The sequence below is a fragment of the Cyclopterus lumpus genome, chromosome 20, assembly GCF_009769545.1.
Source record: "Cyclopterus lumpus isolate fCycLum1 chromosome 20, fCycLum1.pri, whole genome shotgun sequence".
Lineage (NCBI taxonomy): Eukaryota > Metazoa > Chordata > Actinopteri > Perciformes > Cyclopteridae > Cyclopterus > Cyclopterus lumpus.
This window is the reverse complement of record NC_046985.1, coordinates 4,013,936-4,025,938: the sequence shown is the minus strand read 5'-3', so window position 1 is coordinate 4,025,938 and position 12,003 is coordinate 4,013,936. Positions and strand designations below refer to the sequence as shown.

The 12,003-nt window shown below is 43.1% G+C and overlaps 2 protein-coding genes across 2 annotated transcripts; both read left to right on the top strand.

Moving 5' to 3' along the window:
- The first annotated feature begins 225 nt into the window (after window positions 1-225).
- On the top strand, window positions 226-5,348 carry eif2s3 (eukaryotic translation initiation factor 2, subunit 3 gamma). The gene is made up of 12 exons (XM_034559716.1): window positions 226-503; window positions 1,491-1,554; window positions 1,631-1,758; window positions 1,943-2,064; window positions 2,176-2,270; window positions 2,365-2,523; window positions 3,066-3,200; window positions 3,284-3,378; window positions 3,674-3,818; window positions 3,949-4,118; window positions 4,211-4,383; window positions 4,723-5,348. Exons 1-12 carry the CDS (start codon window positions 435-437, stop codon window positions 4,784-4,786), a joined length of 1,419 nt encoding a protein of 472 aa, XP_034415607.1. The 5' UTR covers window positions 226-434; the 3' UTR covers window positions 4,787-5,348.
- Window positions 5,349-6,159: 811 nt separating this feature from the next.
- lrrc31 (leucine rich repeat containing 31) lies at window positions 6,160-11,934 on the top strand. The gene is made up of 11 exons (XM_034559902.1): window positions 6,160-6,173; window positions 6,338-6,366; window positions 7,363-7,539; window positions 7,928-8,065; window positions 8,679-8,846; window positions 9,563-9,727; window positions 9,868-10,050; window positions 10,178-10,345; window positions 10,474-10,638; window positions 11,053-11,208; window positions 11,400-11,934. The coding sequence occupies exons 2-11, from the start codon at window positions 6,354-6,356 to the stop codon at window positions 11,756-11,758; spliced, it is 1,692 nt and encodes a 563-aa protein (XP_034415793.1). The 5' UTR covers window positions 6,160-6,173; window positions 6,338-6,353; the 3' UTR covers window positions 11,759-11,934.
- The last annotated feature ends 69 nt before the right edge of the window (window positions 11,935-12,003 follow it).

Sequence of the window (12,003 nt, the reverse complement as noted above, 5' to 3'; positions counted from 1 at the left end):
CTACAGAAAGCTGTTTGATTGCGTCACTAAACAACGACGGACCTGACACATGTATAAATATATATTTCTTTTACTTTTTGTTGGAAAGGAAAATGTACTTGAAACTTGAACTCGGAGGTTCTATACGATTTTAGGGCTGCGTTAACAACATCAGCTTCATTACGTAGAATTTATTTTACTGTAAAATTGCATCAGACGTTCTGAAAGGACCCCGTTGTGTGAGTCACGCGAGGAGCAAAACCCGTTTTTTTCTTTTACATCTGCCAGCGAAAATAAATATACAACCGCCATATTGTGCTAAATATATTTAGTTTTCAACCCACACATCATCATTTATACACAATTTAACGTGAATAACTGATTGTTGGAAAAGAGAAATAGCATTGATCAGGCATTCTCCGTGGCCACCTTATTCATCCCCCTTTTCATTCAAGATGGCGGGTGACGAGTCTGGTACAACGCTTGGTCAGCCTCATCTGGCCCGACAAGACCTCCGTTCTCTTGTAAGTGTCAGTTTAACGATTTTTCGACAAAAGAAAAGCGTTGTGTGTTTTTATCTCTGGCCGTTGGTTTGACCTAAATAACGTCACCGACGGCCAACGTCCGTGACGGTTAACGGTAGCCGGCGCTGCGCCGCGGCCACCCGGCACATGACTGCAGGCCCCGACGGGGCGGGGAAGAGCGCACGCCATTAAGTTCTTATTTTTTTTTTAAATTTAACGTTAACTGTACGCGGATTTTGTCGTCACAATTAAATGGCGTTAACTGTTCCAAACGAAACCAACCGTTTGAACGTGTGTGATGTGTATTTACGTGCGACGTGATCGTCGCCATCTTTGTTCCATATCAGTTGGCATGAAGTAAAATCTAAATAAATGTGAATGTTTCACATGAACATTTGATGAATATCAGTTCTGTAAATTATATAAATATATCTCTCATAGGTTATTTACAGTTTCTGGTCAATTATAGTGCTTATTGGGTATCAATTCCAAGCATGCTTCCTGTAATTATTTATTTATATGTTCATGAAATGTAAAGTAGAGCGATGGAGAAAGCTGTACAACATGTTTAAATAAGCCTTTATTGATCTCCAGAGGGGAACGTCAGGTGTTGCAGCAGCACAAAGACATAAAGTACAGATGAGAAGATAATTAATACATAATATGGTGCAGACAACTAGAGTACCAATAGATGTTAAAATTGAAGCTATATTAGAGCAATTAAAGGACAATGTTGGGAGGTAAAGTGTCAGTGAGTTGGTCAAGTGTTATGTAAACAAAGTATGTGGTGAGATAATATATTATGGTATTTAAGTTCAGTATTGGGTGCAAAACACAAACAACAACAGTGCTGGTTTTTACGTGGTTGCGCTTGCAGAGTCGGTCTCTAGGCCGCCTGTCTTTGTGTCTATTCATCTGCAGGATTAAAGGGATGGTCAGTGTGTTTTCAGCGTGTGTTGAGCCCTAATGCGAGTTCTCTTTCGGCAGAACGTGTCCACCTTGACGCCTCTCTCCCGAGAGATCATCAGCAGACAGGCCACCATCAATATCGGTACGTAAGACGTCGGGCAATTATTGATCGGGCGAAGGAAATGAGTGTGAGTTTTAACGCTCGTCTCCCTCCCCAGGCACCATCGGTCATGTGGCCCACGGGAAGTCCACGGTGGTGAAGGCCATCTCCGGCGTTCACACCGTCAGGTTCAAGAATGAGCTGGAGAGGAACATCACCATCAAGCTTGGATATGCTAACGCTAAGGTAAGAGGCCTAGTTTGACTTTTTTAAACTCCTGAATAAGGACAGGATTTTTGTTGCTTAGTCCCAATTGGGCTTAAACGTTTGACCTCTTTAAAGTTCCGTTCTCCGTTTCATATTAGTCTCATATTTTGTTAAACATTGAGAGGAAATGCATTAAAAGGGACTCGACGCGTCCGTGTTTTAGGTCTATAAGCTGGACGACCCCAGCTGTCCCAGGCCAGAGTGCTACCGGTCGTGTGGCAGCAGCACTCCCGACGAGTTTCTCTCCGACATCCCCGGCACTAAGGGCAACTTCAAACTGGTCAGGTGAGACGAGAAAGAGAGAAAGAGGTCGCATCCCAAAAGACGTTGGCATCGGTTTCCCTGTAAAAATAAATCTTGTTTTCATCAGTTGGACTTTTTCTTTCTTTCTTGCAGACACGTGTCGTTTGTGGACTGTCCTGGTCACGACATTTTGATGGCGACCATGTTGAACGGAGCCGCCGTCATGGATGCAGCCCTCCTGCTCATCGGTAAGTCTGTGTTACTTACTCTCTCTTCCCCCCTCGCCCCCAGTTTTACTTTTTAGAAGTCATCTGATTGTTGGTTCTCGTCTCTGTCGGCCAGCGGGTAACGAGTCGTGTCCTCAGCCCCAGACGTCGGAGCACCTGGCGGCCATCGAGATCATGAAGCTGAAGCACATCCTCATCCTGCAGAACAAGATCGACCTGGTGAAGGAGAGCCAGGCCAAAGAGCAGTACGAGCAGATCCTCGCCTTCGTGCAGGGTGAGTCGCCACGAACCATCAACAAATACTCAGAATTTAAATTGACCTCCTTTTTGAAATTGGAACACGACAAACTAATTTAGTTTGATGCTGGGAAATAAAAATAATGATAAAACTTCTGTCGCACAACTAGCACACAATTACATCAAGCTGAATATGGAATAATTTACATCAACATGTAAGCAAGCCGCTCGGCTCGAGGTCAGACCCGAATCCTTAACCACCTTTTTTTTTAAAAGATGGGTGAGGTGTACTTGCTGTCATCCAACATGTGTACTTTATAAAGACGAGAATAAAAAGCTTTAAGTAACCGGGTCCATCGGGGGACAAAACACAACGCTACTTACGTTACCTTCAAGGAACCCATTTATTATGGAGGTTTATTTAACTCTCACTTCTCGTCTTCTACCAGAATAAGACAGTGACTGTTGACTAGTGAGATTTCACGGCGTCTGCACCGTCGAGTTCAGCTGACCTTCGGGTCACTTTCGTCTTCCTCTAAACTCGCTTGTGTGTCCTGATGCGTGATGTTTGTCCTGCAGGCACGGTGGCCGAGGGCGCCCCCATCATTCCTATCTCTGCACAGCTGAAGTACAACATCGAGGTGGTCTGCGAGTACATCGTCAAAAAGATCCCGGTGCCCATCAGAGACTTCATCTCCGAGCCCAGACTCATCGGTGAGAGCTGAAACGCTCGGGTCGTGTTTTCTTACTGACCCGCTCGTTCGTTTCCTGTTGTTTTTAACACAACGTTGTTTCAGTCATCAGATCGTTTGATGTCAACAAGCCGGGCTGCGAAGTCGATGACCTGAAAGGAGGCGTGGCGGGAGGAAGTATCCTGAAGGGCGTCCTCAAGGTGACGTTGGTTCTCGATACTCGGAGCACATTTGAAACGGCTCTGCGTTGTTAGACATTGCACGTGGCTTCTGTGTCGCAGTGGAAGACGGATAAACAAGTGTTTATTGTATATAATATGAGGCACGAGACTCAAAATGTATTTAATCTGCCCAACTAGCGTATCAGTGTTTATGTAAACTGACTTGCGTTGCAGACATTTGGAGAAAAACATCTTAACCGCTACACAGGATTAGATCCGATGCAATAACCTCCTCCTTCCCCCCCCCCCCCCCCCCCCCCGTGTGATCCTCCAGGTGGGTCAGGAGATCGAGGTGCGACCAGGTATCGTGTCCAAAGACCACGAAGGGAAGCTGATGTGCAAACCCATCTTCTCCAAGATCGTCTCTCTGTTTGCCGAGCACAACGACCTGCAGTACGCTGCACCCGGAGGCCTCATAGGTACGTCCACGCAGAGAGGGATTTTTTTATGTGACCTGGGGGTGGGGGGAGAGAGACAGACTGAGAAAGAAGATGGAGAGAGGGAAAGATAAGGAAGACGGAGACTGACTCTAGTAACTCTTGTGTGCAGGTGTGGGCACTAAGATCGACCCGACGCTGTGCCGGGCGGATCGTATGGTCGGTCAGGTGCTCGGCGCCGTCGGAGCGCTGCCCGAGATCTTCACCGAGCTGGAGATCTCCTACTTCCTGCTCAGGAGGCTGCTGGGAGTCCGCACAGAGGGGGACAAGAAGGCCGCCAAGGTAAAAAATAAAAATGCTGTCCGGACATCCTCAGAAACTTCCAGAGCAGAACAGCGCTTGAACGCCCCGTTATCTTCCTCGCGTCTCCGCAGGTCCAGAAGCTCTCCAAGAACGAGGTGCTGATGGTGAACATCGGCTCGCTGTCGACGGGCGGCCGCGTCAGCGCCGTGAAGGCCGACCTCGCCAAGATCGTCCTCACCAACCCGGTCTGCACGGAGGTCGGGGAGAAGATCGCTCTGAGCCGACGTGTGGAGAAACATTGGCGGTGAGGAACTGGGCGATGAGAGGATTTAACCTTTTTATTTACGTGCGACTCGTCAGGGAAATATTTGTTTAACTCTTTGCTGTTTTTGTAAATGTATTTATTTGGATACTCATTTCCAGCACAAGCTGCTACTGTTGGCTCGAATAAGACTTTTTACAAATTATACCATTCATAAAGTCTGTAATAATATTTTATAAACATGTTTAAAGATCCCTTCTCACTAAATAAAGGAGCTGAGAATCTTGTTCGAGCACCGACGGGGAAATAAATGTTTTTAAAAGCACTTCGCTGCTGCTGTGAAAGCTGTCTGATTGACTCCTCCCCCTTTGTGTTCTTCAGTCTGATTGGATGGGGGCAGATCAGGAGGGGCGTGACCATCACGCCCACAGTGGACGATGACTGAGGAAGAAGCGGTGCTCCCGTCAGCCGGACATCACAAACCATCACAAACAACATCGCACTCTTCTTTTTTGTTTTTTTCCTCCCCACAAGGAAGGAAGGAAGGAAGGGAACAGAATAGGACATGTCGGGGTTTTAAAGATGCCTCCTCCCTCTGCTCCTCCTCCTCAGCAGCGACACAAGGAGGTCCAGTTCAGCCTTTCTACCAGTTTTTTTTTAGTTTTTTAATTTTATTTTGTTTGTTGCTGTAGAAGAGCAGAGGAGGAGGAGGAGGGTCATGTGCAGGTTCATTCAGTACAGAAATGATTTCAGTCAAAACTAATAAAATACATTTGGAAGAAATGTTTGGTTTCATTTTGTTGCAGCTGAAAATACAAGTTTACCTTTTTTTTAAAAACTTTTTTTTTTAACTAAACGGATTTAATACTTGAGTGTCTTAATTATGTTTATATAATCTTTTATGGGAAATATATTGTGATAAGATCAAAGACTTCTTTAGTTGCAGCTTCTCAGATGTGAGGATTTTATTTTATTTACGTGACAAAATAAAGTGAAGCTTCGGGAGACTGACGGGTGACTTTGTGTTTTCTGACGTTTTATAGACCGACAGTCTTGATGGATTTGTTTTGTTTTGCAAACAACCAAATATTTAATGGATGAGTGGAGAACATGATCATTAAATGTGGACTCCAGTTTATTACATTAAAGCCCAGTTAGATTATTTAAAATGTAATTTTGTTCTCTAATGCTTCATTTACCCTCTGATATGTATCCACACTCAGGTGCCAGTTTATTAGGTACACCGAGCTAAAACTAATACAACAGTCCAATAAACCCTCCCTTCATAAAGGTTTTACACTGAAAGGTGCTTCTGTTATTTAATGTAACATGGTATAATGGCTTGGCCAAAATAATAGCAACACCTGATAGTATAATGCTATATTTGTATCATGTAATTATATTAATCCTAATATACTATAATATATATATTATCACTCCCATATCTATTAGGTCTTAATTTTCCTTAGAAATATGGAATAAAATATATTATTTATATATAAATCATATTGTTTATATATATATATATATATATATATATATAAATCAACAAGACTTATCAGGTGAAGGTAATATTATCAAATCGACCATAAATGCTTTTTCTTGCATAATTCATATTAGAGTATTTATACTCTGTGGTATAACTACTATTACTATAGTACTTCTTCCAGTACAGTTGTTTTTGCTTTAAAGAAAGTACTGAAGATCAAGAGCGACGTTTGCAACATTTATTGAAGGCGGTGCCGCACTTCCGGGACGATCCACCTGACGAGCACGGGACGTGACGTCACCCAGGTGGTAAATGAGGCCAGTCGGAGAGGAAGCAGCGCGAGGTAAAGCTTTAGGTGTGTGATTTAGTTCATGCACAGTTTCTGGTTTTATTTCTTATTGTTTGTATCTCTTCACGTCTCCGAACAAAGGGTCCGTGAACGCATCACAAACTGATCAAAAACACTTTTTTATTATTTATTTATTTTAATTTTGTTTTGGAGCTCAGCTCTTCACACCGTCACATGGAGTCTGCAGGTAAGGTTTATTCTTCTGTATATAGTACATGCACTATAGTACATGTAGTACATGCACTATACTTCCTGTGTTGAAGAACTTCACATCCATAATAATTCATATTATCTTTTAATAAAGTCTGTAAAAACCCTTTTTCACTTCTTCCATTTAGGTTTGTTATTAAATTTCTATCGTTTAAATGTTTAAATGGGATTTAAGATATTTTGATAGTTTGATTCAGAAGATTGATTGAGGGACTTGTAATAACTTATATTAAAATTAATCTAATTAAATTAAATGTATAATACTAATACATTGTTATCTCTTTTATTTAGACTCTCTTAATTCATCTAAAATTAGAAAAAGTAAATATCTAGTTATTAAACGTTATAAATATTATTATTATTATTATTATTATTATTATTATTATTAATTGATTTTATTCATTTTTAATGATAAAAATTGTTTTCATGAATATGTTTACATCACGTTTGTGTTTATATTATTATAATACTGGATATAGTTGGAGGAGAAAAGAAAAATCTGACATTATTTAAATAATAAATCTATTTTGACAGCTTAATTTCTAATGAAAACATGACATTAACTCTCCTCCCATATTTAGTTAACTGATATTTATGGTTTAAGTTTTCTTCCTCGCTGTGTCTTTATCTTTATCTCCTCTATCGATCAATAAAGTCTTTTGTTTGATTTTATTATTGTGAAATTACCTTAATCGCAAATTTCCCTTTTTGAGGTTTATGTCCCTCTGAGGGGGTCATTTATTGGGCTTTTATATACATTTAATGGATCTATTCATAATAATTAAACATTCATAACCTTGTTAACATGCAAATTAAAACCACTTAATGTGTACAGACTTTTAACACCCGTTGAATAATAGCATTTGTAATGAATTCATCTTAATTTAATGAAGGACTCAAAGACATTTTAAGGATGGAGATGTGTTCATCAGTTCATTCAAGCGGTGAAATAGTTTTTCCTCTCATTGGTCAGAAGGTCAGCGGGGGCGGGACGGCGGCGGTCTGAGGCGCTCCCCTCTGGACCTCATCATGAACCAGATCCGCAGGAAGCGCTCGACCTCAGACAGGAAGCCGCTGGGACGCTTCCTGTCCCGAGACCGGACGGGGATCCCCGAGAACGGGGGGGTGGAGGAGAAAGGACCCGGACCAGGTTCGGTTTGTGCTGGTTCACTGCTCTTCTCCGGTCCCAGTTGACATAAACTAGTTTCTATTTATATATATATATATATATACATCTTTATTTATTTGTTTATTTAATTATATATATATATATATATATATATGTTAATTTATTTGTTATAAATATAAATATATATATGTATATTTATCAATTTTTATTTATACATATATAGCTTTATTTATTTATGTGCATATATATAAATATATATATATATATATATATATATATATATATATATGTAAATGAATGTAGAACTGAAGAAAAGAGGAAGACTGAAGTTAAGAAATGAAGCCTCGTTAGGTTGTAATATTGCGTAATGTGTGCGTGTGTAATGTGTGTGTGTGTGTGTGTGCTTCAGGCGTAGCCGCGGTGGTCGAGCGGGACCCCGGCTGGGGCAGGGTGTGTGTTTTCCTGCAGAAGTTGGGGAAGAAGGCCGACAGCAGGAGCCTCAGTCTGGCTCACTGCGACCTCACAGCTACAGACCTGCTGGAGTCAGGTGACCACGTCCGTTTCTGTTTCAAGAATGCTCATATTTTTCCTTCAAGACTTTAAAAAAATAGATAAAGGAATAGAAAAAAATATTTAAATATTTTGTTTTATATATTTATTATTATATAAAAAAATATAAAATAATAAATATATAAAACAAAATATTTTACTATTTTTTTCTATTCCTTTATCTATTTTTTTATATAGTTTAATAGACATTGAATTTAATTGTTTTTGTTCACAAATCCAGTTTTAGCACATTTTATATTTTATTCCTTCTAGACGTTATATGTTACAAAAATAAATAAATAACATTTAAAAGTTAATTATAATAAACAAATAAAACGTTTTTTCATGTTTTTATATTTTTAATATATTTTATTAATCTTTAAATATTTTTTTAATATTTTAAATTGAAGAGGCAAAATAATTCACATAGCATAATGTCATGACAATATAACCTTACGGGTTATATATACAATATAATATATATAATATACCCAATGGAATAATTGTTCTTATTATCTGGAGAACATTTTTTATCCACAATGTTTAAATTTAATATAAATATTTAGATAAAAGTGAAGAGTTGTATGAAAATGGTTCATCGTCCTCCTCAGCGACGTTGCTCCAGTTCCTCCCTCAGCTGGAGGAGGTGGACGTCTCCTGGAACGAGCTGATTGGCGGATGTCTGACAGCGCTGACCTCTCACCTCCAGGATGTGGGCGGGATCAGAGCGCTGAGGCTCTGCAGCTGTAGGCTGAACGCCGTTGACGTCTCTGCACTGGGTGGGTCAATAAAGTCCATTCATTCCATCAGAAGTTGGAGCTTCGGTTCTGAGAAGTGGAGCCAATGCTGCATGTGTTAAAGCTGCATTCTCTCTCCTGACCACCAGGGGGCGACTCCTCTGGTTGTATAGAAGTCTGTGCTTCATGTGTTAAAGCTGCATTCTCTCTCCTGACCACCAGGGGGTGACTCCTCTGGTTGTATAGAAGTCTGTGCTTCATGTGTTAAAGCTGCATTCTCTCCCCTGACCACCAGGGGGCGACTCCTCTGGTTGTATAGAAGTCTACGCTTCATGTGTTAAAGCTGCATTCTCTCCCCTGACCACCAGGGGGCGACTCCTCTGTTGTATAGAAGTCTACGCTTCATGTGTTAAAGCTGCATTCTCTTTCCTGACCACCAGGGGGCGACTCCTCTGGTTGTATAGCTACCATGTGATTGACAAGCTGACACCAGAGACATATATACGGCGTCTCTACGTCACTCCTCAATCCAGATATGGTCATTTCCTGTTCACTGGTTGCAAAAAAACAAAACAAGATGGATCGTATTCCAAGATGGCGTCTTTGACCTCGACCTCACATCAATAAAGTTGTAGTTCTACAGTTCCAGATGTTTGCGTCGGAGGATGGAGAGAAGAGAGCGGGCTTCAGATCGCTTTGGTGAAATCCAAAGAAAAGAATCAAATGGATTTAATTGCTTTTATATTGCGTTCCTGCAGGTGAAGCTCTCGCCTGCGTTCCTCTCTTGGAGATCCTCGATTTGTCCTGGAACGGCGGCGTCGGCGGGGGCGCTTTGCAAGGCCTGCTGGGTAAACTTCACCCTCCGCTGAGGGAGCTCCACCTGGTGGCCTGCCAGCTCACTGCGGCCGATGCCACTGCACTGGGTACTGACTTTAACCTGCAAATACTACCCTTAAGGAAGGGACATCCTCTTATATTTCAGATGTCCTACATTTCCCACAATGCCACGGGAGAGAACACCCTGTCTGTTGTTTGTGTAACATCTTCCGTCCCAATGTCTCAGGAGAGACCTTGTCTACCGTCTCCAGTCTCCGTGTGCTGGACGTCTCCTGCAATCCTCAGCTCACACAGGAAGTTGACGTCGGCGGCTTCAGAGCGCTGGCCGCCTCCCTCTCGCACGCCACCGCCCTCGCCACGCTGCGGTTACAGGCCTGCGGTCTGACGCCGGACGGCCTCGACGCTCTCGGTAAAAAAGAAAATTAAACCTCCTTAACTGGAGTTTTGGATCTTATCTGGTAAAAAGAATATGCGTGAAAACTAACAGTCTGGTTCTTCTTCGTCGTCGCCCCCCCCCCCCCGTCACTGTCCTGCAGGTGGTTCGCTCCGCTGCCTCCCCTCAGTGAGAGAGTTGGACCTGTCCTGTAACAAAGGTCTGGCTGGAGGCCTGGACCGCCTCACGCCCCACCTGGTTCACCTCACACACCTGGAGAGCCTCGACCTCCACCTGTGCTGTCTCACGCGCTCCGACCTGGAGGCCCTGAGTAAGTCTGTGTGTGTGTGTGTGTGTGTGTGTGTGTGTGTGTGTGTGTGTGTGTGTGTGTGTGTGTGTGTACAAACTGACACGAAGGAGAGCGTGAGGTCATCTGTCACGTGACCCTGTTGTCTCCAGTCCAGGTACTTCCCTCTCTGGCGGCGATGACGCAGCTCGACGTGTCGTCCAATAAGGAGGCAGGGGGCGTGGCCCACCAGCTGGTCACCGCCCTCCCTCTGACACAGATGAGGCGTCTGCCGCTCAACAGCTGCAGCCTGAACCAGGAGTCATTTACTGCTCTGGGTACGCACAAATACTACCGATACTGCTCTGGGTACGCACAAATACTACCGATACTGCTCTGGGTACGCACAAATACTACCGATACTGCTCTGGGTACGCACAAATACTACCGATACTGCTCTGGGTACGCACAAATACTACTGATACTGCGTTCTACCACTGTACTTCTGTCAGTACTATCAAAACTACTGCTTCTTCTCTGGTTTGCACCAACACATCACATTATAATCCGTTTTATAAACCATATAGTTTTATTTTATAAATAGAGCCCAAAAAACGCACAAAAGCAAACTACTAACAAGAAGAAAGAAACGTAACAAGAAGAAGGAGGATATTCCTCCTTTTGACACAATTTTAAATGTATTTAATCATTTTGTGTGTGTGTGTGTGTGTGTGTGTGTGTGTGTGTGTCAGCTCTGGTCGTGCCGTACCTGCACACTGTGGACGTGTCCTGGTGTAAAGTGGTCGGGGGACGTTTAGCTCTCCTCCTGGACGCGTTGCAGCCGTCAGTCGTCCTGGAGCTCCGCCTCAGCAGCTGTGAGCTCACCACCGACGACCTGGGCCACCTCGGTAACACACACACACACACACACACACACACACACAACCAAACATTTAACGGCTTTTAAAGTGACTAAAATAAGTCTTTATTCTCATTTGCTTCAAATCAAGTTATACAAGTTATTATGCCAAGCAATAATCATTGTATTGAATGTGAGAATCGGAGTAAAGAAGCAGACTAACGGTGCTACTCGGTGCAGCGGCCGCCTGCAGACGTGGCTTCCTGTCCTCTCTGCGCACGCTGGACGTGTCCTACAACGGCGCCGTGGAGGACGCCGGCTGGTCCGCCCTGTTCGCGGCGGAAGGCCTGGCCTCGCTGCAGGACGTCGACCTCAGCCTCCGACCTTCGACCTCCGCGCCCTGCTCGGCCTGGCTGCCGGCGCTGCTCTGCTCTGCGCCCCGCCTCCCGGCGCTGACCCGCCTGGCGCTGCAGCGCTGGACCGCCGGCTCACGGGACCGAGAGCGGCTGGACCAGTGCCTGAGGAAGAGGGGCGTCCAGCTGGAGTGGGACGCGGTGACCAATCAGGAGAATCCGGAGGGGAGTCGTCCCGAGGAGTAGAGGATCAACATCCTGAAATCAAATGTTCACTGATGAAGGACAACTGAACTAAAAGAACGAAAGCCACGAAAAATCAGAAAGACATTTTTTTTCTGGAGATTGAAAACATTTCAAATCTGGCAAAATATTTTGGGAACATTTAAAAAAAAAAAAATTGTATTTAATATTTCCATGTGAGACGACACATAAAGAAGTACAGAACACACAATTAAAGTAAGGATTTATTTATATAAATATATATATAA

Bases quoted from the DNA above. Each gene is read 5' to 3' on its own strand.
- eif2s3 (XM_034559716.1), top strand. From the start codon at position 435: ATGGCGGGTGACGAGTCTGGTACAACGCTTGGTCAGCCTCATCTGGCC. The intron at 2,524-3,065 runs GTGAGTCGCCAC...TTTGTCCTGCAG, and splicing joins GATCCTCGCCTTCGTGCAGG to GCACGGTGGCCGAGGGCGCC. The intron at 4,384-4,722 runs GTGAGGAACTGG...TGTGTTCTTCAG, and splicing joins CGTGTGGAGAAACATTGGCG to TCTGATTGGATGGGGGCAGA.
- lrrc31 (XM_034559902.1), top strand. The intron at 7,540-7,927 runs GTTCGGTTTGTG...TGTGTGCTTCAG, and splicing joins GGAGAAAGGACCCGGACCAG to GCGTAGCCGCGGTGGTCGAG. The intron at 10,346-10,473 runs GTAAGTCTGTGT...TGTTGTCTCCAG, and splicing joins CTCCGACCTGGAGGCCCTGA to TCCAGGTACTTCCCTCTCTG.